The 24,275-nt window shown below is 36.8% G+C and overlaps 1 protein-coding gene across 9 annotated transcripts; it reads right to left on the reverse strand.

Annotated features, from left to right (window-relative positions):
• Nucleotides 1-2,532: 2,532 nt before the first annotated feature.
• LOC148871761 (hydroxyproline O-arabinosyltransferase NOD3-like) lies at nucleotides 2,533-23,966 on the reverse strand. Of its 9 annotated transcripts, none has more exons than XR_016108219.1 (10): nucleotides 23,652-23,883; nucleotides 22,595-23,223; nucleotides 22,146-22,213; nucleotides 21,873-22,059; nucleotides 21,538-21,635; nucleotides 21,350-21,419; nucleotides 21,159-21,230; nucleotides 20,868-20,981; nucleotides 17,637-17,732; nucleotides 2,533-2,941 (listed from the first exon to the last, which is right to left on the reverse strand). XR_016108219.1 is itself a non-coding variant. In XM_088973828.1 (9 exons), exons 2-9 carry the CDS (start codon nucleotides 23,024-23,026, stop codon nucleotides 2,879-2,881), a joined length of 1,104 nt encoding a protein of 367 aa, XP_088829954.1. In that variant the 5' UTR covers nucleotides 23,027-23,223; nucleotides 23,605-23,966; the 3' UTR covers nucleotides 2,533-2,878. The 9 variants fall into 9 exon arrangements, 6 of the variants coding, with proteins under 6 accessions (XP_088829954.1, XP_088829953.1, XP_088829955.1 ...); XR_016108217.1 differs by having other exon boundaries at nucleotides 21,858-22,059; nucleotides 23,605-23,883; XR_016108218.1 differs by having other exon boundaries at nucleotides 21,858-22,059; nucleotides 23,432-23,846.
• Nucleotides 23,967-24,275: the final 309 nt, after the last annotated feature.

The following is a 24,275-nucleotide window of genomic DNA, read 5'->3' on the forward strand; positions in this document are numbered from 1 at the left end:
GCCCCTAACCATAGTGTATAAGCCTCATGTCGAGCTATGTGTAGCTTATTTGATGAGAAGTCATGAGATTTTAGACTTTATAGACAAACAATATCTTTCTCCTTTTTATCTTTTTTTTTTTTTTTAACTTTACTTCATTTTTAGATTGTGGAGAAAAAATTGGAAACTTCCAATTAAACGATCTTACTGTTAGACAGTTTTTGTATGCCCTTAGCTTCAATCAAAATTATGTACATTATGAGTTTATTGCAAATGAATTAAGTACATATTTGATTCATGTTCCTTTGGTATGTTTCTGTGTAATACCCTTAAACTGGACACTTAATGAGACTTTTGTTAGTTTAGAATGTTCACAGGCAGTGGGTCGGTCTGGGGAGACCTATCCTGATAAGGCTGTCATTGATGTGCCGCCAAGTCGGTTAGGGTGGCCTGTCTCAACCGCCAGGGTGAGACCCAAGGCACATGTAGTGTATGATTAATTGAATCTTTGAACCGGACCAGATTTCCAGTATTGCCCTGGACCTTGGAGATTAATAGGCAAGACTGGAAAGTTACACCCAACCCCTAGACTCGATTATGATACTGCAGTAGGTGTTGGATTGGGTTGTCTTTGATGTACCAATCAATGAGATCCTTAGCGGGGGTCAAAACCTATGTATATTGGGACAATCTGATAATTCATCTGAGTGGGTGATCATAGTGATAGGATCAGCCCCTTTGTCAGACAAAGATAATGATCGGGGATGCACTCCCACCGATAGAAGCCAAGACTGCTAGCAGCCGATTTCAATCGTTGAGATTTGTTTTTGCAAAATATATTTTATATGAGATATCAAAGTTATATATATATATATATATATATATATATTACGGTTTCCAAAATGTTTGCAAAAATGTTTTAATTCCCGGGATCCATATAAGCAGAGAGTGCAACACTGTTCCTTGCAACCGAGGGAGAGGTCCTCGTTTGTCGGGCAGTGTTTGATCATTATGGGTTGAAAGGTTGAGTGTAAGACCATTGAAGATAATGCCTGATGGGCTAATCTTGCATCTGCCTACAGTCCCTGGGTGTTACAAGGTGGCTTGGCCTAGGGACCACTTAGGGTAAATGTTGGGCCTATAGAGCCCATGTGATGGGTTTCAGGGGTGCACTGTCCATAACAGTGTATTCGGCCAGGCCTTGTAACAAATGCTGGGTCGAACCCATGTGATTGATGTGTAGATCAATGCTTGGATCCCACGCCATATAAGAAAACCCAACTGGGTAGCAATTAGGAAGGCTAAGTGAGCACATGACCTTAATGGGCCTAAAGCCCATTTCGAATTGGGCTATTTTAATTAGTTAAATATGGGGCGAATTCTGTGATGGATTAGCAGAAAAGATAAGGTCTTAACCCTATATACTTAGAGAGTCTAGATCTGAATGTGATTTAGATCTGGAAACCTCCTAATGAGATTAGGAGAAGGCTGATCTAATCTGCAGATAAGATAAAGGTTTGTCTTTATCACCTAAAGGGATGTCTGATCTAAATATGATTTGAATCAACAACTCCTAATGGGATTAGGAACTGATCCTTTAAGGTTACAATAGAAGGAAGGGGCCACAACCTTTAGATCATCACAAGATCATCAGATCAAGTCTTTAGAGCTGAAATCACAGAAAAGAGAATTCAGCATACATGCGAAAATTCTCTCTTGCCGCCTCGCCTGCTAGTTCGACCTCATTTTCAATGGGAAAAATCAAGATTCGATCTTGATATCAATTCCTTGTGAAGGGACTGATAGGAAGTTGTACTTATGTGCCATCTTGCTATTTCTTGCGAAGGACTAGGTTCTTGGAGAAGAACACTGCTGATTCTGCCCCATCCTACACTATGCCATCTTCAGTGAGAACAGTCTTTGGATTTTTCATTAGACGTGAACACCTTCATTGGGAGATATTATTTCTCCGTATCAGGTATAATCATCTCCTACTACTTTTGTTCAAATTTGGTTCAGTTGATTGATCTTTGAAAATATGATTTTCTAAATAGGAAATGTGATTCCCAATTGAAGGGAGATAAATTTTTTAAATTTACCCACCTTATTCAACAAGATTTAGGCGTCCATATGATGGATCTCTCATCCCTTCACTTGCACCTTTTACAAGGCAAGAGAGAATGATAACTATTCTCGTCAGAGAGGATGAAATCATCCACTCTTACCATTTCTAGAATTCCCATTAATGTTATTCTTTACAATTCCTTAAAAGCTGGGCAAAACCCTAGCCATGTGCTTTGATGAGTTTTATATATAGATAGATAGATAGATGGATGGATGGATAGATAGATAGATATAGATAAATTGGCTCTGAAACAGTGCAGTTCAATCCCCAATCCAATATGGCCAAAGGAAATTGTTCCCTACATTGCAGATATTTCAAGTTTGCAATTTTCCCTAGTAGAATTCTTGAAATTCCACCTACTGGGATCTAGGTTGCCCAAGTCTTCAATTTTCACAAAGTTTTTTCACTGAAAATAAGAGTGTGACTCGTGCATACAAGATCAGTTTGAAATATTGCCATATAAAACATGTATGATGCAAAAAATATATATATATTACAACCCTAAATCACCTTATTAGGCTTTCTGGGAGATTTCTTACAAAACTCACAAGGACAAATTATGTGTGGAGAATAAGAATTTGGTAATCAATAGATGTCCTATGATTTCATATTTATAATGGCAAGAGAATTTCTTTTACATGGTACATCACTCTTTCCATAACGGATAACTTTTACCCTGTGATGTGGATCTGTATACAGAGATTTCTTTAGGGGACTACACTGTTAATTGAACTCCAAAATTAGGTTCAAGGCTTTTCTTCAATCCTAATTAGATTATTCTGCATCCCAGCCAGGAATGTTGGCAGTAGCTTCATTTACCATCTTTACAAGAGTAACCTGAAATACAATGGTAAAGAGTAATAAATATAGAAGTAAATGAGTCAAAATGAAACAAAAGTATACACTCAACAACGCCAATACAAGTAAAAAATAAATGGAATTCTCAAATCTCAATATCCACACAGATCACCAACACAACTATATTTAAGGTGTGGTATAGATTGGGACTCTCACAAGGCGATGAAAAATCAAAAAGATGTGCAATTATTTGTTCCATATAATGAATTCAGCATAAATGCTTATTTATGGAAAATACAGAAAAAAAGTCGGCATAATTAATCATGATAGCATCTACTTGTTCACAAATTGCTTCGACCTTTTGGAGTACAAAGGCTACATGGTCACTAAACTAGAAATCAGTCAAACATAAAAACTCACAAAGTAGTTGGAAAAGAACATTATAATTATCTACTCACAGGTGAAGAAGGAAGCTACTTACTAGCTGATGAAATGGCAAAAACGATGGGTACAAAGGCCTGATATTTTCCAGGGTCAATTGTAAAAGCTAGCAACTTAAGCAGGATAGGTGGCAAATGCCAGCCTATAAAGGTGTCTTGGCACATTGAATATACACATTTTTATAATTAATTAATGAAGTAACTGTTTCTGATCAAAACAAAAAAGAACTGGTGTATTCATTGTCAAACTGTTCAATGAAAATGTGTATATTAGAACAAGAATGTTCCCAGTCTAAAGTCAAACCAAGCAAGAGATCCTTAAACTTCACCTACAGAATGGTTTGTTTGACAAAAACTTTCTACGCGTAGAGAATGCTGCTGAATAGGACTCCCAACTTCCTAAGAAAACTGTGTTGGAGAAGCAATTTCTAAAACCGAGACTAACAGTACAGTGACTTAAGTTGAGAGATGGAAATGATACATTCTTTTATTCAAACACCGATATATGAAGCTGGGGCACAACCAGAAACTTGGCTACCAAAAGAACCTTAGAGTGATCTACCTTGTATTCAACAAGCAATGAAGATGCTAGATGCATGAAAGGTTTTCTCGGCATGGAGTTTGGAAAAAGATAGTAGTAGATCAATGACCAGCCAAAGTACCTTAGGAATTGCACAAGGAAATCCACCAAGGCCTTATAGAAACAAACCAGTGTTTTAAAAGGCGTGGGAGGTGTACACCCGGAGGCACACCTCCAGGCAAGGTGCCCCCAAAATGCCTTGAGGCATATGCCAGAGATGTTGACACCTCTGAGGCATACACCTCAAGTGCAAGAGGTGTACGCCTCATATCCCTTTTTACAAGGCATGCTAGAGGTGTATGCCTCGTGTGCCTCACACATAACTCATATAGAAAGAAAAAAAAAAGAAGAGAGAAGGATTATGCCTCCTTGTGTTTGGGAGGGCTTACACCTCTTATGTTCTGAACTATGCATCATGCCTCTAGGTAGTGGAACATCTCACATCACACCTCCACGTTTTAAAACATAGAAACAAACAAATCACAATAGAATAAATGAAGAAAAGCATATGACTCTTCAAAATAGGAAATATGTTAACTGGACTCAGTAAGGTCTCTGGCTGGTTGTAGCCAAGACTTGGGATCAAGTCACACCTTCATCCGGCTGGGGGGTTGTGAGTTTGGGAGTTGTGTAGCCCCCAAGAAGCCAAAAATATCTTATCATTTTGTTCGCAAAATGGAGTTCAATGGAAACTCTCATTAAGCAATTAAGTCTTTAAATCCAATTAGCAAGACCATGGGGGAAGTAGGTGTGGCTTCTGTTCATAGGAAGGAGTAGGTTAGAGACAAAGCAAGGAGATGGAGATTAATGAAAAAAAGAAAAGAGATGACCCAAGTGAGACTATAAGGAGGCACTAGCCAGAAGGAAGCCAACCAACCATTATCATTGTTTCAAGGAACAAGGAATGAGCTTATACCTAAAGAATGTCATTTTTCACAACCTAACTGAATGCACAAAATCATCGATTGAAAAAACACTAACAGTTAATGGACCAACAATATCAATTTAGCATGTGTAGTGTCACTGATGTAGAACAGGGTATGGGTCCTACAAATTTCAGATCTGGTCGTGGGTTTTGTGGTGTGGAGGGGATTTGGGTGATTAATAATGAAGAATAGGGACGAGGAATCAAGTAGAAAGCTTCCACCAAAGAATGGGCAAGAAATTAGAAAGAAAGAAATCTGTTACTGTCAAGTTAAACATCAAAGATATAGATTATTTAGAAGAAGAAATAAGATAGAGAGAGAGAGAGAGAAGAGAGAAGAGAAGAGAACAATCCCTAGCAACAACCAGAATTCACTAAATCAAAAATTGTTAAAATCTGCTCTTTGTTAATTGCAATTCCAATGACTCAATTTATAGACTCAACTTATGAATTCGGATATCACATTACAAACTCCAATTTGGACTTGGAAACTGACCCACATCAACTTTTAAGTGCTTTTATAGTAAGATAAATCCATAAGTAACCCATTGGAACACTCCAATAAGGACTCTTAACTCCTAAAACAACCCCAACACCTTACTACTAAAACTAACAAATGCAAAGACAACAGAAATTACTAAAAAATAGTAAATAACAAGTTTACCATAAATGGTAATCATGTGAGTTATTATAAGTAGTAAGTCCAAAAGTTATCAGAAATAGTAATTTTGAAATAACAGAAAATTTCTAGAAAACTTAAAACACTATTCTTAAGACACTAGCAACCAGAAGATAAATACAAAAAAAAAAAAAAAAAAAACTCAAACAATACCACCAAGATCTTATTAGCTAAAAATTCTGAAACTGGTGTAGGAATTAGAAAACTGATTTATTTTCCCATGGGTTCTTTCCTACTTTGAGTACCCACATCAGTCACTAATCTATTCTCTAACAAGTTTTAGATATAGACGAGTCAACCTTAAAAATGCAATAACTACCAATAGATGTGCAGTAACAGATGAGTCTACTGGTTCTTATCAAATGTCCAGCTATGTACATAGAGATACTAGAATGATCATCTGACCCTTTATAAACTGCATTAAAATTAATGAAAAGAAAAGAGCAACTAACATTACTAAACAAGAAACTGATAAACAAAGGTTTTCTCAAGTTCTGAAATAAATCAAAACAAAACAGAACACTTGAAAGCTAGTACTGGGGTTACATAGCTGTCTGGCTAACCCTTCCAGGAATATCTCCAAGACTCAAAAGTCTAAGAGATATTCAAGAAACACAAGCCACACCTTTTAGGATTTCCCCCATAAAGGCACCACTCCCAACAAAGGCTACAACTCGGTAGGGGCCATAGGGCCCAACCCAACCTGATATTTTGCATGGATTGGATTTTTGGGCTCTGCGCTGGACTTGGTCCTGAATACTTGGGATTTAGGTCACATGTAGGCCAATCTGAGCCCAAGTCAAGGCAATGCCTAGGCAACTAAGCACTTTTTATTGCTAAATTCGCCCAAATGGTTCTTCTTCCAGAATAGAAAGAGGATCAGATCAGTGCCTTCTTTTTCTGGGAAAAGAAATAACCCTCTCCCCTTAAATTTCTGATTCTTTTCCTTTCTTTTTTGGAACAAAAACAGAGACTTCACTCCTGTTCTTCATTTGACATTTTGTTAATTCTGTTTTTTGAAATAATAATAGGAATGATCATCATTTTCAAGTTTTCTTCTTGCATTTTTTTAAAACAAGAACAGAGGCTTCACCCCTCCTCCATCATTTTTTAGCATTTTTTCTCTCTTTTCTGAGAGAAACAACAGGGGCTTCGCCCTTTCTTCTCCTTATTTGTTGATTTTTTTCTTCTTTTTCTATGACAAAAGCAAAGCTTAGCCCCTTCTTTTCCTAGGCAATGGTTATTTCTGAGACACTATGCTTGAAACATTACAAAGAAAAGGTTTATTTCTAAGACATAAGACTTGAAACACTAGGAAAAGAAAGTTTACTTTTGAGATACTAGGGCCATGTTTGGTTCACTGCCCTGGGCCTCATTTTCTTAATTCTTTCTCATTCTAGGCAATAATGGGCAAGAATGAATAACATTAGTGTTTGGTTACGAAATTCTTGCCTAGGGTCACATTCTTTTTAGAATGAAAAATCGGCCCTATAGCACAAAATTTGACTAGCTTGCTGCATGAAAAATAATCATGCCCCATCTAGCTCATTTCATTTTTTAAGGAAATTCTACCTATAAAACTGTTGTTAACTTGCCATAGATGTTTACTTTTGTGAAAGCACTTTTACGAAAGCATTTTTGTAAAAGTACTTTTACATGAAAGCACTTTTATGAAAGTACTTTTACAAAGGCACTTTTAGGAAAGCACTTTTATAAAAGTACTTTTATGAATGCACTTTTACGAAAGTACTTTTATAAAAGCACTTTTATGGAAGTACTTTTATGAAAACACTTTACAAAAGTACTTTTATAAAAGACCTTTTATGGAAGTACTTCTACAAAAGTTTTATGGAAGTGCTTCTACGAAAGCACTTTTATAAAATCACTTTTATGAAAGTACTTTTATAAAAGCACTTTTATGAAAGTACTTTATGAAAGCAATTTTACGAAAGTATAAAATCACTTTTAGGTAAGTACTTTTATAAAAGCACTTCTATGAAAGTACTTTTATAAAATCTCTTTTACAAAAGTACTTTTATAAAAGCATTTTACAAAAGTACTTTTATAAAATCACTTTTACAAAACATCCATGCCAATTGGTAAACATTGACTATCAGAGACCTAGGTTGGCAGTTTGTGAATACCGGCACAATTTTTTTTGAAGAATGAAAATGAGCAACATAGGACACTAGTTAGTCTGAAAAGAATTCATTTTTAGGAAAAAAGCATTTGGTTCATAGCAATATTTTCTCATTCTGCCTATTTTTACCCATTCTTTTCCATTTTAGAATTTCATCTTGGGTAAAAATGAGAAAGAATGAGAATTGAACCAAACATGGCCTAAGCGACTAAGTGCTCCACTATTGCCTAGGTTTGCCTTGGCACCTTGAAAACCATGAGCCCAACCCAACTTTCCCAAGCCCATGGTTTAAAATGTCCATATATTTTCTAATATTTCCATGGCATATTTACATTTTAGTGGTCTATGTTTTGGGCTCAATTGTAATATTTGTGGGTTTAGAGATTCGGTGTCTAATTGTATCCTTCACAACTTAGTTGTTGTGCTCCCTTAATTAGCTAAATGAAATCTTTTCTGAGCTATTGATAAAAAATTGGAATAAACATATTCTTTTGTGAAAACTATGAATGCTATGTGGCATACAAGAGACAGTATTATAAAATAAGTTGGAGACAATATTGTAGATATGTGGAATAAAAGTATTATTGCCGACTGAATTGATATGATTACCACATTGAACTACCCTGAAGTTTTTTTTGAAATATGAAAAATTTTAGTTTTTGTTAGTGTAATAGATTAGTTGGTTGATCCATCAGAATTATTTTCACTTTCTATCAGTTTAAATTTTTCTTAAATTCACTCTATCAAGTAGTTTACAGAACAATTTTACAGCACATTCAGTTTAAACTTAGTTTATTAGCTTGGTTTGATGGTTTAGTGTTGAAGATTAATCAGTTTTGCGTTGTTTTATGAGTAGATGTTTTATGTTAGTTGTTAGATAGGACGTGGGGACCACAGTAATTATGTGAGTCCAAATTTTATTATGTTTTTGAGTCTTATATGTGCTGTTTTATGTTATGCTGCCCTATAAGGGCATAGTTGTCTTTGTACTGCTGTTATATTTTTAGTATAAATAATAAGTGAAGGGGGTCACCAGATTATTGCTCTCTTTTCTTTTCGAGATCTCTTCTTCTCTTTTTCTCCTTCTCTCTTCCTTCTCATGCAGCCCTAGATCGACCAATTGCATGAAGTAACAAAGGGCTGATCGATCTGGCTATAGATTGCCCAGTTCTTGGATTTTTTGGTGGGATCTAGTCATCAGGAAGGTGATCTACTGTTCGGCATCAAAATCAGGAAGAACTAGAGTACGGGGAAGAGTCCCAGAAAAGTTGGACTCTTTGTTTTTTATCTGATCTTGGGCGCCCAGGTATTGTTGTTTTCTTTTGTTATTTTGAAGAGGGCAGTTAAGATTCTGGAATTTTCTAAGCCTCCTAGAGTGATCGGTTCACTCTTCTCTCTATTGGGAGACGTGGGGAGGAGAGAGATTTCTCTCCAGATATGGTTTTCTTCTTCTGAAAGGGTTGGTTCCTGTGTGTGTGATATTGAATTGCTTTTGGAAGATCTCCAATCTATTTTTTTCTTACTGTTGAACTATTTGAGGTAAGATGGAGAGTTGGAGTACCGAGGTGAAATCCACCGGTACCATTGGATTGGGTGTTGGAGGTAGTAGTGATATTTTTGGGTCTGGAATCATTACTACAGTAAAACTTGATGGTACAAATTATTTAGAATGGGCACAATCAGCCAAGATGGTTATTGGTACCCGTGGAAAATTAGGATACATCACTGAGGAGGAGAAAAAACCTGATACAGATTCTTCTCGATGGGTGCAGGAGTAATGTCCTAGCTATGTAATTCTATGTTACCTCATATTGGAAATAATTTCCTACGGGTTAATACTGCTAAGGAGATTTGGGATGGAGTGACTGAAACCTACTCTCATAAGCAAAATGTAGCCAGAGCCTATTAGTTAAGAAATCAGGTGATTAGTATAAAACAGGGAGAAAAAACCCTTGCCATGTAGTTCTCTATGCTAAAAACCTTTGGCAGGAAATAGATCACTTAGAAACTGTGGTATGGGAAAGTGTAAATGATGCAGCAACCTATCAAAAATTGGTAGAGAAAATTAGGGTTTTTGAGTTCTTGGCAGGGCTGAACCCTGAATTTGACATTGCTAGGCAGCATATTCTTTCTAGAGAGAGTGTGACACTCTCTCAAGCCTATGCCTTTATTTGTGGAGATGAGAGCATGAGGAATATCATGCTGAGATAGCCTAAGATTGACTAGTCGCCTATGGTTAGTACAACCAAACCTAAGTCAAATGGAGACAGGGGGAGCAGTGAGACTAGAAGGGAAGATAAGAAGGACTTGGTATGTGATTTTTGTAAGAAACCTAAGCATACCAGGGATACTTGTTGGAAGCTTCATCCAAATCTTATGCCTACCCGGATAAGGAACAAGAAGGGTAATGCAAATGTGGCCACTACAAGAGACTCTTCGGCCCCTCTTTCCCAAACTAGTTGGGAATCCATTGCAATAGCAGCAATGAGAACATAATTGAAGAGGTTTGGACAGATTATGAGTATGAAAGATACAACTAGCTCTAGCCTTCCAGATGGACAACAGAGTATAGGAGCCAACTACACCACTTCTTTTGCACATACAGGTAGTTCATATGCAACTGCAAAATCTTTTATCCACTTTAGGTAAGGAGGGACCTCCTTGGATTATAGACTCAAGAGCATTTGAGCACATGACTAATGTCCTTACCCTTTTCAGTTCCTATTAGTTGTGCTCTGGTAGAGACAGTCTCTACAGCAAATGGTTCACATATTCCCATTGCTAGGAAGGGGACAGTTAGAGTGACCAATGATATTACTTTATCTTTTGTCTTACATGTCCCTAAACTTCATACCAACCTACTTTCTATTAGTTCTTTGACAAAAAATTTGAATTGTTCAGTGACCTTTCTTCCTAGTAATTGTGTTTTGTAGGATATGGAGTCAAAGATGATTAGGAGTGGTCATGAGGTGAATGGTCTGGATGAGATTCCGAGACATCAAAGCTTTCATGTTAGCAGCAGTAGTAATGGGTCAGAGTCAGTGACCCAGATTATGCTTTGGCACAATCGCTTGGGACATCTTTCTTTTAGTTCATTGAAATTTCTTTTCCCAAAGTTATTTGAATCTGTTCAGTTATTTACCTTGGAGTGTGAGAGTTGTCAATTAGGAAAGCATTGTAGACATTCTTTTAAGCCAAGTACTAAAAGAAGTACTTTTAAGCCAGTGGGCCTAGTTTTAAATTTAGAGGATTGTGCTCATGTGATGGCCTGCCATATTGAGCTCCTCCCAATTAAGTATTTAGGGCTGCCTCTTGGGGCCAAATGTTCCTCTTCCTCAATTTGGTGCCTAATCATTGAGAGAATGGAAAAGAGGTTGGCGCTTTGGAAGGCTAAATATTTATATTTTGATGGAAGGGTTACTTTGATTAAGAGCACCCTTTCCAACCTCCCAACACATTTTCTTTCTTTCCAATTCCAAATAAAATAGCAAAGAGATTGGAACAGCTTCAAAGGAACTTCTTATGGAGGGGTTGGGAGGATGAGAAGAAAATTCACATTGTTAATTGGGAGCAAGTGTGTAATCCTAAGGATGTGGGTGGTTTGGGAATTAGGAAATTGAAAGATTTCAATGTTGCTCTTCTTAGCAAATGGATATGGAAATTTGCATGGATATGGAAATTTGCTTCTGAGAGAAATGCATGGTGAAGGAGTCTTATTGCGGCAAAGTATGGTGTGGATTGGGGAAATTGGAGAACTCTTGATCCCCTTCCATTTGGGGGTAGTTCTCTCTAGGCAGGCATTTCTAAGTACAACACTCTTTTCATGAATGGGGTCAGTTTTAAAGTTGGTAAAGGGGATAGAATTCAATTTTGGAAGGATTCCTGGTGTGAGGAGGGTCCCTTGGCTGAAGCTTTTCCCCGACTGTTTCAAATTGCAGTGAATCAAGATTCCTCAGTTGCTGATAACATTTGTATCTCTGGGGATTCCTTTACATGGACTCCCCTATCTAGGCGGAATTTGCTAGACTAGGAAGTGGAGGAGTACGTAGATCTGTTGGGGTGGATTCAAAATCAGAGAATTGACACAAGTGTGGAAGATGAATGGACTTGGAAGTGGAATGCAGATGGTAACTTCACAGTTAAATCCCTTTTCCTCAAGATGTGCAGTTCAGGTCAGGAGAACTTCCCTGATAGGCAGATTTGAAACCCCATATGTCCCTCCAAGGTTAATTTCCTGGTTTGGACAATGGTTTTGAATAAATGTTTAACTAGGGTTAACTTGGAGAGAAGGGGTATTCAGATTCTTGATCCCTCTTGTGTTTTATGTTGAATGGTTGCTGAATCTACAGAGCATTTGTGCATTCACTGTCCGGTTTCCTCTTTAATTTGGGGACATTTTTTCAAGAAACTAGAGGTGTGTTGGGCTATGCCTAAGTCTGTGAAGGAGCTACTTATGGGTTGGAGATTGGAGGGTCTTAGCAAGAAAGGTATGCTTGTTTGGAATACCATTCCGCAGGCTGTTCTTTGGTCCATTTGGACTGAAAGAAACAATAGGATTTTCTACAATCAACCTAAAAGTCCAAAAGAGATTGTGCAGAAAGTGGTGGGGAAGATTTGCTCTTGTGTGTTGGTGAATGAGGAGTTTAAAAATCAGAATGTATCTCTCTTACTTTGTACTAAATCATGGATGTTCTTGTAATTTGTTTTGGGTCCAGGCAGATCTAGTGGCATGGCCTTGTTGTGGTAATCTTCATTCTCTATGAATAAATTACTTAACCTTTTTTCCAAAAAAATATAAAATAAGTACTTTTGCTTTTAATATTGTTCACACTGATGTATGGGGGCCATATCATATTCCTTCCATGGGAGGACACCGTTATTTTCTCTTGTTTGTGGATGAATATACACGGTATTCTTAGATATATTTGATGAGATCACGAGATGAGGTTCCTAACTTGGTACACAGTTCCACCAGATGGTTCTCACACAATTTGGAGTGAAAACTAAGGCCTTTAGATTAGATAATGCCATAGAGTATTTTGAGAAAGACCTGACCACATATTTCTTGGAGCATGGTATAATTCATCAGAGCAGTTGTACATATACACCACAACAAAATGGAGTAGTTGAGAGAAAAAATAGACAATATTGTGGAGGTGGCAAGAAGTCTTATGATGTGTGCTTCAGTTCCTATGCATTTCTGGAGGAGATGCAGTTTTTACAGCCATGCATTTGATTAACCGTGTTCCTTCACGAACTTTGGAGTTTAAGGTACCATTTAGCCTTCTTTTTCTTGACGGAGAGATATTTCACATACCTTTGAGGGTTTTTGGTTGTGTTTCCTTTGTTCACATTCTTGGCCCCCATCGCAAGAAATTGGATCCTAAGGCCAAGAAATGTGTTTTCCTTGGGTATGCTCAGAACCAAAAGGGGTATTGTTGTTATGACCCTGTGTCGATGAGCAGATTTGTCACTATGGATGTTACCTTTTTTGAATCCACCTTCTTCTCGAGTGGTTCTCCTCAAGGGGAGAGTTTTGGAGATGAGAACTTACAGTATGTTCCTCTTCCTATTTCTTTTATGCCTCCATTAGTTCCATCAATACCTCCATCAGTTTCATTGCCAACACCTCTATCAGTTTCATTGCCTAAGCCACTACGGGCAGCCTCACAGAAATATCAGTGCCGACAGACAATGGTTGACTCCACACATCCTCAACCTACACAGCTATCTATCAGTCCTTCTAAAGCTCCAGATTCAACAGATACAGTTCCAAGCATTCCCCTTGAGCCTGAGCCTGTTACGTATTCTAATGATAATGTTCATGTACCTGACACCATTGTTGCAGTTGATCCCACTGACCTTGATCTTCCCATTGCACTTCGCAAAAGGAAAAGAAAGTGTACAGCCCATTGCATTTCACACCATCTTTCCTATAGTGCCTTATCACCCTCCTACCAAGCTTTCCTTTTTCTTCCCTAGATTCTGTGTCTATACCCAAGAATGTTACGGAGGCTCTCTCCAAACCTAAGTGGAAAACAACCGTCCAAACCTGGGTTAAAAACCAAACTTGGAAAATAGTTAATCTCCCTCCAAACAAGGAGACAGTCGGATGTAGATGGGTATTCACTGTAAAGTACAGGGCCGATGGCAAGATAGAGAGGTATAAGGCAAGGTTGGTAGCAAATGAGTATAGTCAGACCTATAGTGTTGATTATCTGGAAACCTTTGCACCGGTAGCTAAGATGAGTTCAGTTCGTATTCTTTTATCTCTGGCAGCCACCTATTCATAGCTCTTGTTTCAGCTTGATGTTAAAAATGCTTTCCTCAATGGTGATTTACAGGAGGTATATATGGACATTCCAGTAGGTTTTTATGAAAATGTTGGTAAAGGAAGAGTGTGCAAACTCAGAAAATCATTGTATGGCCTGAAACAGTCACCTAGGGCTTGGTTTGACAGGTTCAGAGGGGGACTTATCCGTTTTGGGTACACCTAAACCCAGTTTGATCACACCCTCTTTATAAAGAGGAGAGATGCTCTGGTGTCAATTTTGATTGTGTATGTGGATGATATAGTGGTTACAGGAAATGATCTGGAGGAGATTGATGATCTCAAAAAGTCATTGCAGCAAGAATTTGAGATCAAAGATCTTGGTGAGCTCAAATACTTCCTAGGGATTGAAGTTGCAAGATCCAAGCATGGGATCTTCATCTCTCAAAGAAAGTATGTACTTGACTTACCACGGGAGACTAGGAAGCTGGGGACCAAACCAACAGATAGTCCTATTGATCCAAATCATAGAATTAATGTTGTGGATGATGAGATGGTAAAAGATGTGGGGAGATATCAAAGAATGGTGGGCCGATTGCTATATTTGTGTATGACACTACCAGATATTTCCTATGTTGTTATTGTTGTGAGTCAGTGCATGCATGCACCTCGAGTTCAACACTGGGAAGCTATTGAGAGGATACTTGCATATCTTAAAAAGCACCCTAATAGAGGCATTCTTTTCTCAAATCATGAAAATTTGAAGCTAGAATCCTATATAGATACAGACTGGGCAGGGTGCTTAGATGATAGGAGGTCTACATCAGGAGTGTGTACCTTTGTAGGTGGAAACTTGATCTCATGGAAGAGTAAGAAGCAAGCGGTTGTGGCAAGGTCAAGTGCAAAGGCTGAGTATAGATCCATGGTTCATGGTGTCTCAGAACTTCATCTCTTTTGAGTGAGATTGGGGTAAAAGCAGAGGAACCTATGATGTTGTACTGTGACAATCAGGCTACAATCAATATTGCCCACAATCCAATTCAGCATGACAAGACAAAACACCTTGAAGTTGATAGACACTTCATAAGAGAAAGGGTAACGACCGGAGAAGTTTGCCTATGTCTCTTCAGAGTTGCAGTTGGTTGATGTTTTCACTAAAGGGGTGGCAAAGAACAAGCTTGAAAATGATCTATGCAAATTGGGAATGTCTGACATTTACTCCCAACTTGAGGGAGAGTGTTGAAGATTAATCAGTTTCGTGTTTTTTTATGAGTAGATGTTTTATGTTAGTTGTTAGATGGGAGGTGGGGACCACAGTAGTTATGTGAGTCCAAATTTTATTATGTTTTTGAGTCTTATATATGTTGTTTTATGTTATGCCGCCCTATAAGGGCATAGTTGTCTTTGTATTGCTCTTATATTTTTAGTATAGATAATAAGTGAAGGGGGCGACCAGATTATTGCTCTCTTTTCTTTCAAACTTCTCTTCTTCTCTTTTTCTCCTTGTCTCTTCCTTCTCTCTTCAAGAAACTACTTTTTCTGTTCATATTTTTTAATTCAACAAATTCCTACTTTTAGAATAAGATAATAATTTAAAAAGGTGTGCATTATTTTACAATGTTTCCACCATGTCTATAAGTTTTGTTTCTATATGACATTTCCAACATGGTTTGTATTTGGATCTTCGATATTTCCACTAACACCAACATTTTAAACCTTGCACATGCCTGGTCCACTAAGTTTTGAGTCTTTCTACTTTCTTGGTCCCTTTTTGAGTTACTTTTGGGTAACAATGGATTATTAGAATTGTTTTAGAAGCTAAAGTCCTTATTCCATTTTGGTGGAAAGTTTGTGGAAATTTATGAATCGCAGGAGTTGTCTCTTTTGCAAGCGAAGTTTACTTGGTCAAAGGATTGTATTTCCTCCTATCATTATTCCATTTTGGTGTACGCTGTAGCTAGAAATTTCTTTCCTACTAAGAGGGGCCTTAGACAATGAGATCCTCTTGCCCCTTTCCTTTTCACCTTAGTAGCTAGCCTCTTGAATGATCTGATAGCCAAGGCTGATGTGGAAAACAGGATTAAAGGCTGGAGAGCTGGGAGCAAAGGAGTGGTGGTTACACATTTGCAATTTGCAGATGAGTTCATCTTGTTCTATCAAAGGGAAAAGGAAGAACTAGTAAACTTGAAGAGAGGGGGTAAATTAATATGGAGAGCCACAAGGGCAGCAGTCCTCTGGTCAATTTGGGAAGAAAGAAACAACATGATCTTTAGAGATGTTGGAAAATCTAAGAAAGAAGTCATTGATGGAATAATCATCAAAATTATACATGAGCTGAAAACATTAGAGCTTTTCAAGGACTTATCAGTTGATGACATCTTCTGCTTCTTTGAAGGTTGGAACTCAGGATCTATGGATTCCTATTTTCCAAAGGGTAAAGCTGAATTTTGATGGGAGTTCTTTAGGCAACCTGGGCCATTCTGGAATAGGTGGAATTCTAAGGGATGAAGAGGGCAGACTAATTGCTATATTCTCCGAGCCAATAGGAGAAGGAGATTCACTGAGAGCAGAAGTGTTGGCTCTACTTCAAGGTTTAAGCCTGGCTAAGCAGATGGGTCTTCATCAAGTTATGGTAGAGAGGGATTCTAAGCTAGTAATTAGGTGGATGCAGTCACAAAGTTTGGGAATCTGGATCTATAGACAGTTTGTGAGGGAAATAAATTGGCTAGCAAGGGAGATAGGAATCTTTTCCAAGTGGGCTAAAAGGTCGGCTAATGGATTAGATGATATGTTGGAAAAGCAAGGGACTTTTAGAATGAATTTGTTTTGGGCAGTAATGAGCTCGAGCCCAGTAAAGCTCGGCTCATGAGGCTCACAAACCTGATATATATATAATAAATAATTTTTATTATATGTATAATAATATTTATAAATATAGTACTTTTATTTTTTATATGTATGACTAAATAATTGTTATATGTTTAATTTTTATTTTTTATAGGAAGCTTGGCTCACGGTCAAGCTCGAACATGCGAGCTTTTGAGCTGAGCCAAATTCGAGCTCAAGTCTAACATTGTTTTGGCGAGCCAAGCTCAAATAGCCAGGTTTTTGGCTCAAATCCACCCCTAATTGTAACTCAAGATTGTAGAAAACCCATATAATCGAGTCTAAGTACAGTCCTTGTAATTGAAACTTTAGAGTTAAAATTAATTGAATATAAAGCTTGTTTGAAGTTACCTATGGGTTACAGTGATCTTTTCCTTCCTTTCTCCTTTCTACCATTGTATCCCTCAAGATGCAATATTTCTCATCTCTCTTCTCTTCCTCTTATCTATTCAGATCTGGATCTCTATACTTTGCTTATTTATTTTAAAAAAGGCAAAGTAAGAATTTATAAAAGAGACTTTCTCCTTCTATACTTTACCGACCACACACACCATAGTAGGACTTTCTCCTTCTTTTCTACATCTCTAAGCCCTTTAAGCTATAGTTGCTGGAGGATTTCTATATGGAGAACCAACTTTGGAGAAATTTGTTGGCACTCCAAGGAACTGTTCTCACCATGGGGTTAAGTTGATTTTTTTCTTTTATAAATGATGATATTTCATATAATGTGAGGAAGAGATTTCTTCAAAACTGCAAAATACAAGAGGAAGATTTCAATGAACAGAGACAAAACAGAATGCAAACTTCCCTCACCTCAAAAGCGGGATAAAAAAGGATGCAATCCCAATCTTTCCTGAAGTGATCTTGCTTGAAACCCACCATGGTGATAAGTTATTGTATTAGATTGTTCTACATGCATGCCAATGGAAGATGCAACAGCGAACAGGTTATCACAACATATGTTCTATATGCAGTATCTAATGTAACTTAGCTCAATTTTACAAAGAGTAGTTAATAGATAGAAATACCGGTTGCGAGAATAATACAAATAAAAGAGCACATACACAATAAATGTAGGAAATTAACTGATAAATTTATCACATTTCATAAAAAAGGGTACCTACTTTCACAATGGTATATGAAATTTCTAAGAATTTCTTAATAAATTTTGATGGGAAAAAGTAAGTTCCACTTCTGAAGTGCTTGTTTTTAATGGTCATATAAATTCAATATAAATAAGAATTTTTGGAATCCATTGGGACTTCATTATGGTTCCAACTATGCATAGATATCAATTAATGCAAATTCTATGGTACAAAAAAATACATCATTTTTCCTGTACCAGTACCATGAAATGCACCTCAAGATACAAATGTTGAAATATGAGCACATTTTTTTATCAGTAACAATAAAGCATTTTATTATTTAGAAATAAATAAATGTAAATAACAGTAAAGGGATTATCAGCCTCAACTAACCATTCTTGTGAGGTTCAGCATCAAAATATAATTTCCCCTTTGATGTACAATTCCCCAATATGTTAGATTCCTTGCCAACCCCTGTTTCGCCAGCCTATTTGCTAGACTATTAGCAGGCCTAGGTATGAGGTATCCACTGTATGGTCCCAATTCCTTTACTAACTCTTTAGCTTCTCTGGTCTCATATCTGTGCTTCCATGGTCCCTTGTAATTCCCAGCCAATTTGCTATGACCTTAGAGCCCCCTTCAATCATTATATTGTTGTACCTCATAACTTTGTTCCTTTCCAAACCTGCAAAGGGAGCCTTTAGTTCTATCCTAATTGAATCCCCAATGCCAATGAGTCTTGGATATATAAACATGAAATCAATGTTTTAAAAGGCATGGGACGTGGAAGAGAATGTCTGGAGGTGTGCCTCTAGGCCTTGAGGCATAAGCCAAGGGTGTTGATGCCTCTGAGGTGTACACCTCAGGTGCATGAAGTGTGCACCTCATGCATGCCTTGTGCACTTCTCTCCATCCCTTTTCCTCCTCATCCCCCTCCTCCTATGCCTCCTTGTGTTCAGGAGGCTTACGTCTCTTACATTCTCACACCTTCAGGTAGTGGAACGCCTCGGGTCACGCCTCCACATTTTAAAACATTGACCATGATATCACCCATATGGTTTCCAATCATTCTTATACCTAATAGACCCAGGTTGCCTATGCTGCAACCATCAAAATTCAGTTTGATATACGGTAGCTGTGATTGCCTATGAGGACTGTAATGTTGCACCTCAGGCACTTGCAATACTGATGTTATGATGTTGCACTTGAGTCAATGTGCAACATTAAGGTGCCCATGGTGCTATATTTATGGCTCAAGGTACATTTTGTAGTATCTACCAAAAGACATCTCTATGTACCTAGGGGCTAGGGTTACTCATAAATTAAAGGATCATTTACTAAGACACCACCCCTACTTTGCAACCACTTTGCTAATTGGTGGTTCTTTTCTATGGAAGTGTTAAAATGACATTTTTCACTCTGATGTCTATTCAACCAAAATAACTAAAAGAAAATAAGTAACTGAAATGTCAATTTGAAATAACAGAAGAGAAAAAAAATAAAAATAAAATAGACAGTAATAAGAAAAGTAACAGAAAATAATAAATTACAATGAAAAATAAAGGAAGATAACAGAAAATAAAAAATAAAAATATTTTTCTATTATTGTCTTTTATTTTTTCTGCTATCTTCCTTTATTTTTACTTTAATTTTTTTTGTTTCTGTCCTTTTTTTATTTTCAGAATAAAATAATGTGGGGGAGGGCTTTTTTTTCTAAATGGAGGGTAATATGAGACTTTTATATGTTTACTTTTTGAATAAAAAACAATTATTAAAAGGATATACAAACAGTTCCTAATGGATGGTGAATTAAGTAAAACAATTGCAAACTAGAAGGATTGTCATAGTAATGCACAAACTATAGTGTAAATCTTAGTAGTTAGTGTTTACGTGAAACCATAGGGTCACTGTATAGGAGTGATATTTTCAAAGTTTTTTTTAAATCGAATTCAAATTCAAATTTTAAATTTCCAACTGTCTCCTATTCATTCAATACTATTAATTTCCACCAATGATGCCATTAACTCCTATAATCTCTCATTGATTCCCTTATTTAACTCTTTCTCTCTCCTCATTAACATGTCATTAACTCTTTCTTACACTTTCCATTATTTAACTCTCTTTTTCTACCCACATTGACACGTTATTAACTCAGTTCTCTCTTCTCTCATTTACACACATGTTACATAAACTTACAAACAAGGGCCAAGGAGATTCGAAACCAAGCATCTAAGTTCTGAGGCATCAAATCTACCACAAGTCCATATCTCGTTTATTAGTTATAATTATCCTAGTTCTAGATTTTAACTTATATTTCCTTTTCTTGGTTCATGCTTAAAACATATATATTTGTAAATATCAAAAATAATTACACTGGTTTTCTAAGAATTAAAATATAACCAAGCCATGTGTTGGATGCCTCCCCTTAGTTCATACTTCACATAAACTATGAAGTATATGTCTTTGTCTTAATCTTATGTGCTTAATTTATAGATATTTAAATCTAGATTTACTGTTGATACACTTATTTGGGGGATTTATTTGAATTTTAATAGTGAATCCATGTTTTTCCTAAATTTTCTACTGTATCCATGCATATCCAAAGTGTATCCTGATATATCTCTTAAAATTGCCTTTTCCAATACTCTTTGTGTTTCCGATACTTTAAACCTTGAACACCAGAACACAAAGTGATTGAAAGTTGTTAGATACATAATATACAGCTAGTGAACTTATTGACATAATGCCATATGGTAGAGATGAAATATGAGCATTAAAATTCTTACAAATACTACTTCAGCTGAAAACAATGATCCACCATAGACACCAAAAAGATTTATACAATAACACAATGTCCAGGCTTACTGAAAACAATGACAAGCACATACTTTCTAGATTTTACATTCAAAATAGAAACATGCAATACTTTTTAGTCATAGTAAGATAAATGCAGTCATACCACACTTTCTGGGACTCCTGGAGGAGGCAAAGGGAGATTTTTTGGCGGAGGACCACGAAGATATGATCTCTTGTCAAATCGCCACTCCCCAATTTTCCCATATGTAAGCTTACCCTGAGTAATCATCTTCACATAAATAACTAAAGAGAAAATAATGAATCTAAATCATAATCAAGAATCATGTATTGATAAAATGAAATTTCAACATCACAGAATAAATAAATGCAAATAAACTAAGATTGAACTAGCACATGGTTTGGGGCATCAGCTCTTCATGGTTTATTAGCATACCTTTAGAGAATAATCACATCCATAAGTGTAATGGATGATAAATTTCTTCCCAACTTCCAAATCCCAAGGTGGCTGAAAAACCATTTCAAATACTATTAAGGACATTTTCTGGTAATATATCAATGGTCTGTAATTGGGAAGAATTTCGAAAACTAATAAAATTGATAACTAAAGAAGGTAAGATGAAAAACCTGTATCATGAAGTCTTTCTGAAGAATATGTTGCACGCCATGTAATGCAGATGCAACAGCATATGCATACCTTAGTTCAACATAGAAATGACATAAACATCATGAGATTGTCAGTAAACGAAAATGAAATACTCTCTGCAAAAATATAAAACTGTGCACGTATGAAATCCTTCTGAAAATATCCTTACATTTCTAGAACCCATCCAAAAGCCTTGTCAGTCTCTGGGTCATCTTTCATTCTCAATGACACATTCATCCATGTTGGTGCAATTTTTTCTAGCAAAGACTGAAAAAGGTAGTTTAATATGGAATATAACTTAGATACCATAGACAACCAACAAATTGTGTGTGGATAAGGAATAAGGACTATAACAATGGTAACAATGACTTCCAACAGTTAGCACCAAATGGAACTCTTGATAAAGCCACAGTTATACCTTATTTTGACCAACATTTATACATGGAGAGAAGCAGTTTATTTGAATCACAGCAGAAAGAATAAATCAACCTTCTTGATAATTACAGGAGAATTTCCAATTGGATCGATATTTATTACTGGACCTTTCTCTTCTGGGTAAAACTTCCTTATTATTTTCTCATTTTCAGCAGGCTTGATGTAGAAAAATGGGAATGCTGCTGGATATCCTCCATGTGACAAGTTAGGGAGAGGATTTACAAAGATGTGATCAGGCTCTGCCATCAGTATATACCTGCATTACTCATGGAATGCCTACACATTCAAATTTATTGGATAATCAAAGAACCTAAAATCTTTATAACATAGAAGTGAACTTACTCCTCCTCAATTGTTGCCTTTTCCAGCCATTGCACAAAGGCCCAAGGTCTATTTAAGACGATGTAACCCTGGAAACAATATTTAAAAACAATTTGAAAAATAAGTAATTAAAAAAAGAAAAACAAAACCAATAAGATGAGTGAAACTGAACGGTCTAAATATTTGATTTTAATAAAAAGCAAGTGGGAAGCTCATTGATTTGGTCTCATTTTTTACACCAAAACAGTCATTCACTGTAAATGGTGTGACATAAGTAACCTCTATGGAAGCAACATTATCAGCATTAAGTAGGAGGAAAAAGGCATAGTTTAAACTTTAGAGAAAAGTTAAAGGAAATCCCTGTATGGCTCTAATACACCTAGAAAATAAAATGTGTTTAAATGAGCAAATGAAAGAATGCAGGCACACTAGAAGAAAACAGAAAGTGTTTACGGAAGTTGAGTTCTCACCCGATCAAGACCTGCTGGGAGAGGATCAACTACAAAAGTTGGAATCTCATCCATTAGGTTGTCAGGGCTTCCAGAATGTAACACCCTAGTGAATCCACCCATATCTGACCCAGGCATTTCTTTTATCTTCTTGTACCAATAGTACATAATGCGGCATTGCCATTTGCTATAAGGTGCATCGGTTGCAGTAAGGGCAACATGAAAAGGCATCTTAGTGCTCCCAGGTCTCTTAACATTCTCAGGCATCCGAATAATGGGATCAGATAACGCTGACAAAGAGGTACCATCCAAACCATCCACTATCAACTTCCCAGAACTTATGGCTCTATTGTGGATTACCATTGTTATCAGATTATATGTTGCAAAGAAAAAACTTAGTGCCAGAAGAACCAGAAATAGAGACACCCGTCCCATGTTCTTTCTTCCAGTCATTTTAGTTTGCCTCACTAAATGAATTCCAAATTCTTCCAAGTTAGTTTAACACAGTCGTCCTATCCATAGCAGCTAGAGGAAAAACACTCCCTCATCCAACCCCAAATTCCTTGCATTTAATAGCTTCGTACACAATTTTTATCCAAATTTCAAACAATTTGACAGAATTCACACGTACCGAAGCTCTGATGGGCAAACTGCAGTAGACAAAGAAGAAGAGATCAAGGTCATGCAGTTGAAGTTAACGCAAACAAAATGTTGAACATAGACAGAACTAAAACTGAAAACAAGAAACAAAATGCATACACGAAAAAATCAGAAAATTTGCAGTTCTTGTGATAGAAAGCCTAAATCTATTACACTTTCCATAAATTTGTAGAACAAGAAAGCTACAGAAAATCTTACACATTCAACACAAAGAAAAGAAGAGAGGGGAGAACCATTCGTCAACCAAGACGGCAAGACACAGAAATTATTTTTCCTAAAATCGTCAACCCAGATCTGGAATTCTACTAGAGAAGCCAAATGAGTATCAAATCACAATAACAGAAACTGAGAGAAAGATATGCATTATTAACTTGATTACGAGAATGAAAGAGCATTTGCTGCAATTGATTGCATGTACCGTGTCACTGAACAGAAATGAAGGAACTAAAGTATCGTACGAGAAACAAGAGGAGATTTTTAAAGGAAGAGGAGTAGAAAAAAAGTGTGTGACCCGAACAATTGCAGAGAGAGTTCCAACTTCCAAGCTTCCAAGCCCCTATGGATCAGAAACCAAGAGATTTGAAAAGTGGGAAACAGGAGGGGCCTCGAGTCTGGACTTCAAAGGATTTGTTTCTTTCTTTTTATATTACAATTTACACCCTTCTCGTAATAGGGTTTTAATAGAAATCCCATTTTTTGGGAATTTCCGTAACCCCCTATTCTTTCTAATTTTGGAAGGTGAGCGATTTAATTTAAAATATTTAATACCAAGATTTTAAAAATCGATCCAGAAACGGAATCACTATCGCCACTGATCTTTGGGTTAATGGTTCAAACATCGGTCTAACGGTACAAATGGTTTGATTACATTAAGACAAATATTTTTGTTGTCTTTCTTTCATGAGAACAGTGGTTGAGACAGAGGTGGTTATAGGTTAAGTAAGAAAGAAAGAAAGAAAAGGTGAAAGAGAAAGGTTAAAAAGAAGAAAAGAAAGGAGAGGAGAGAAGAAGGAGGATGAGCAGGGACGGCAATGGAGATAAG

This window comes from Nelumbo lutea, chromosome 2 (assembly GCF_056320005.1).
Source record: "Nelumbo lutea isolate HS-2025 chromosome 2, American lotus-T2T, whole genome shotgun sequence".
NCBI lineage: Eukaryota > Viridiplantae > Streptophyta > Magnoliopsida > Proteales > Nelumbonaceae > Nelumbo > Nelumbo lutea.

Bases quoted from the DNA above. Each gene is read 5' to 3' on its own strand.
- LOC148871761 (XM_088973827.1), bottom strand. From the start codon at position 23,026: ATGACTGGAAGAAAGAACATGGGACGGGTGTCTCTATTTCTGGTTCTT. The intron at 22,214-22,594 runs GTGAGAACTCAA...TATTGTTTCCAG, and splicing joins TCCCAGCAGGTCTTGATCGG to GGTTACATCGTCTTAAATAG. The intron at 21,636-21,857 runs GTTGATTTATTC...TACCTTTTTCAG, and splicing joins CTCCTGTAATTATCAAGAAG to TCTTTGCTAGAAAAAATTGC.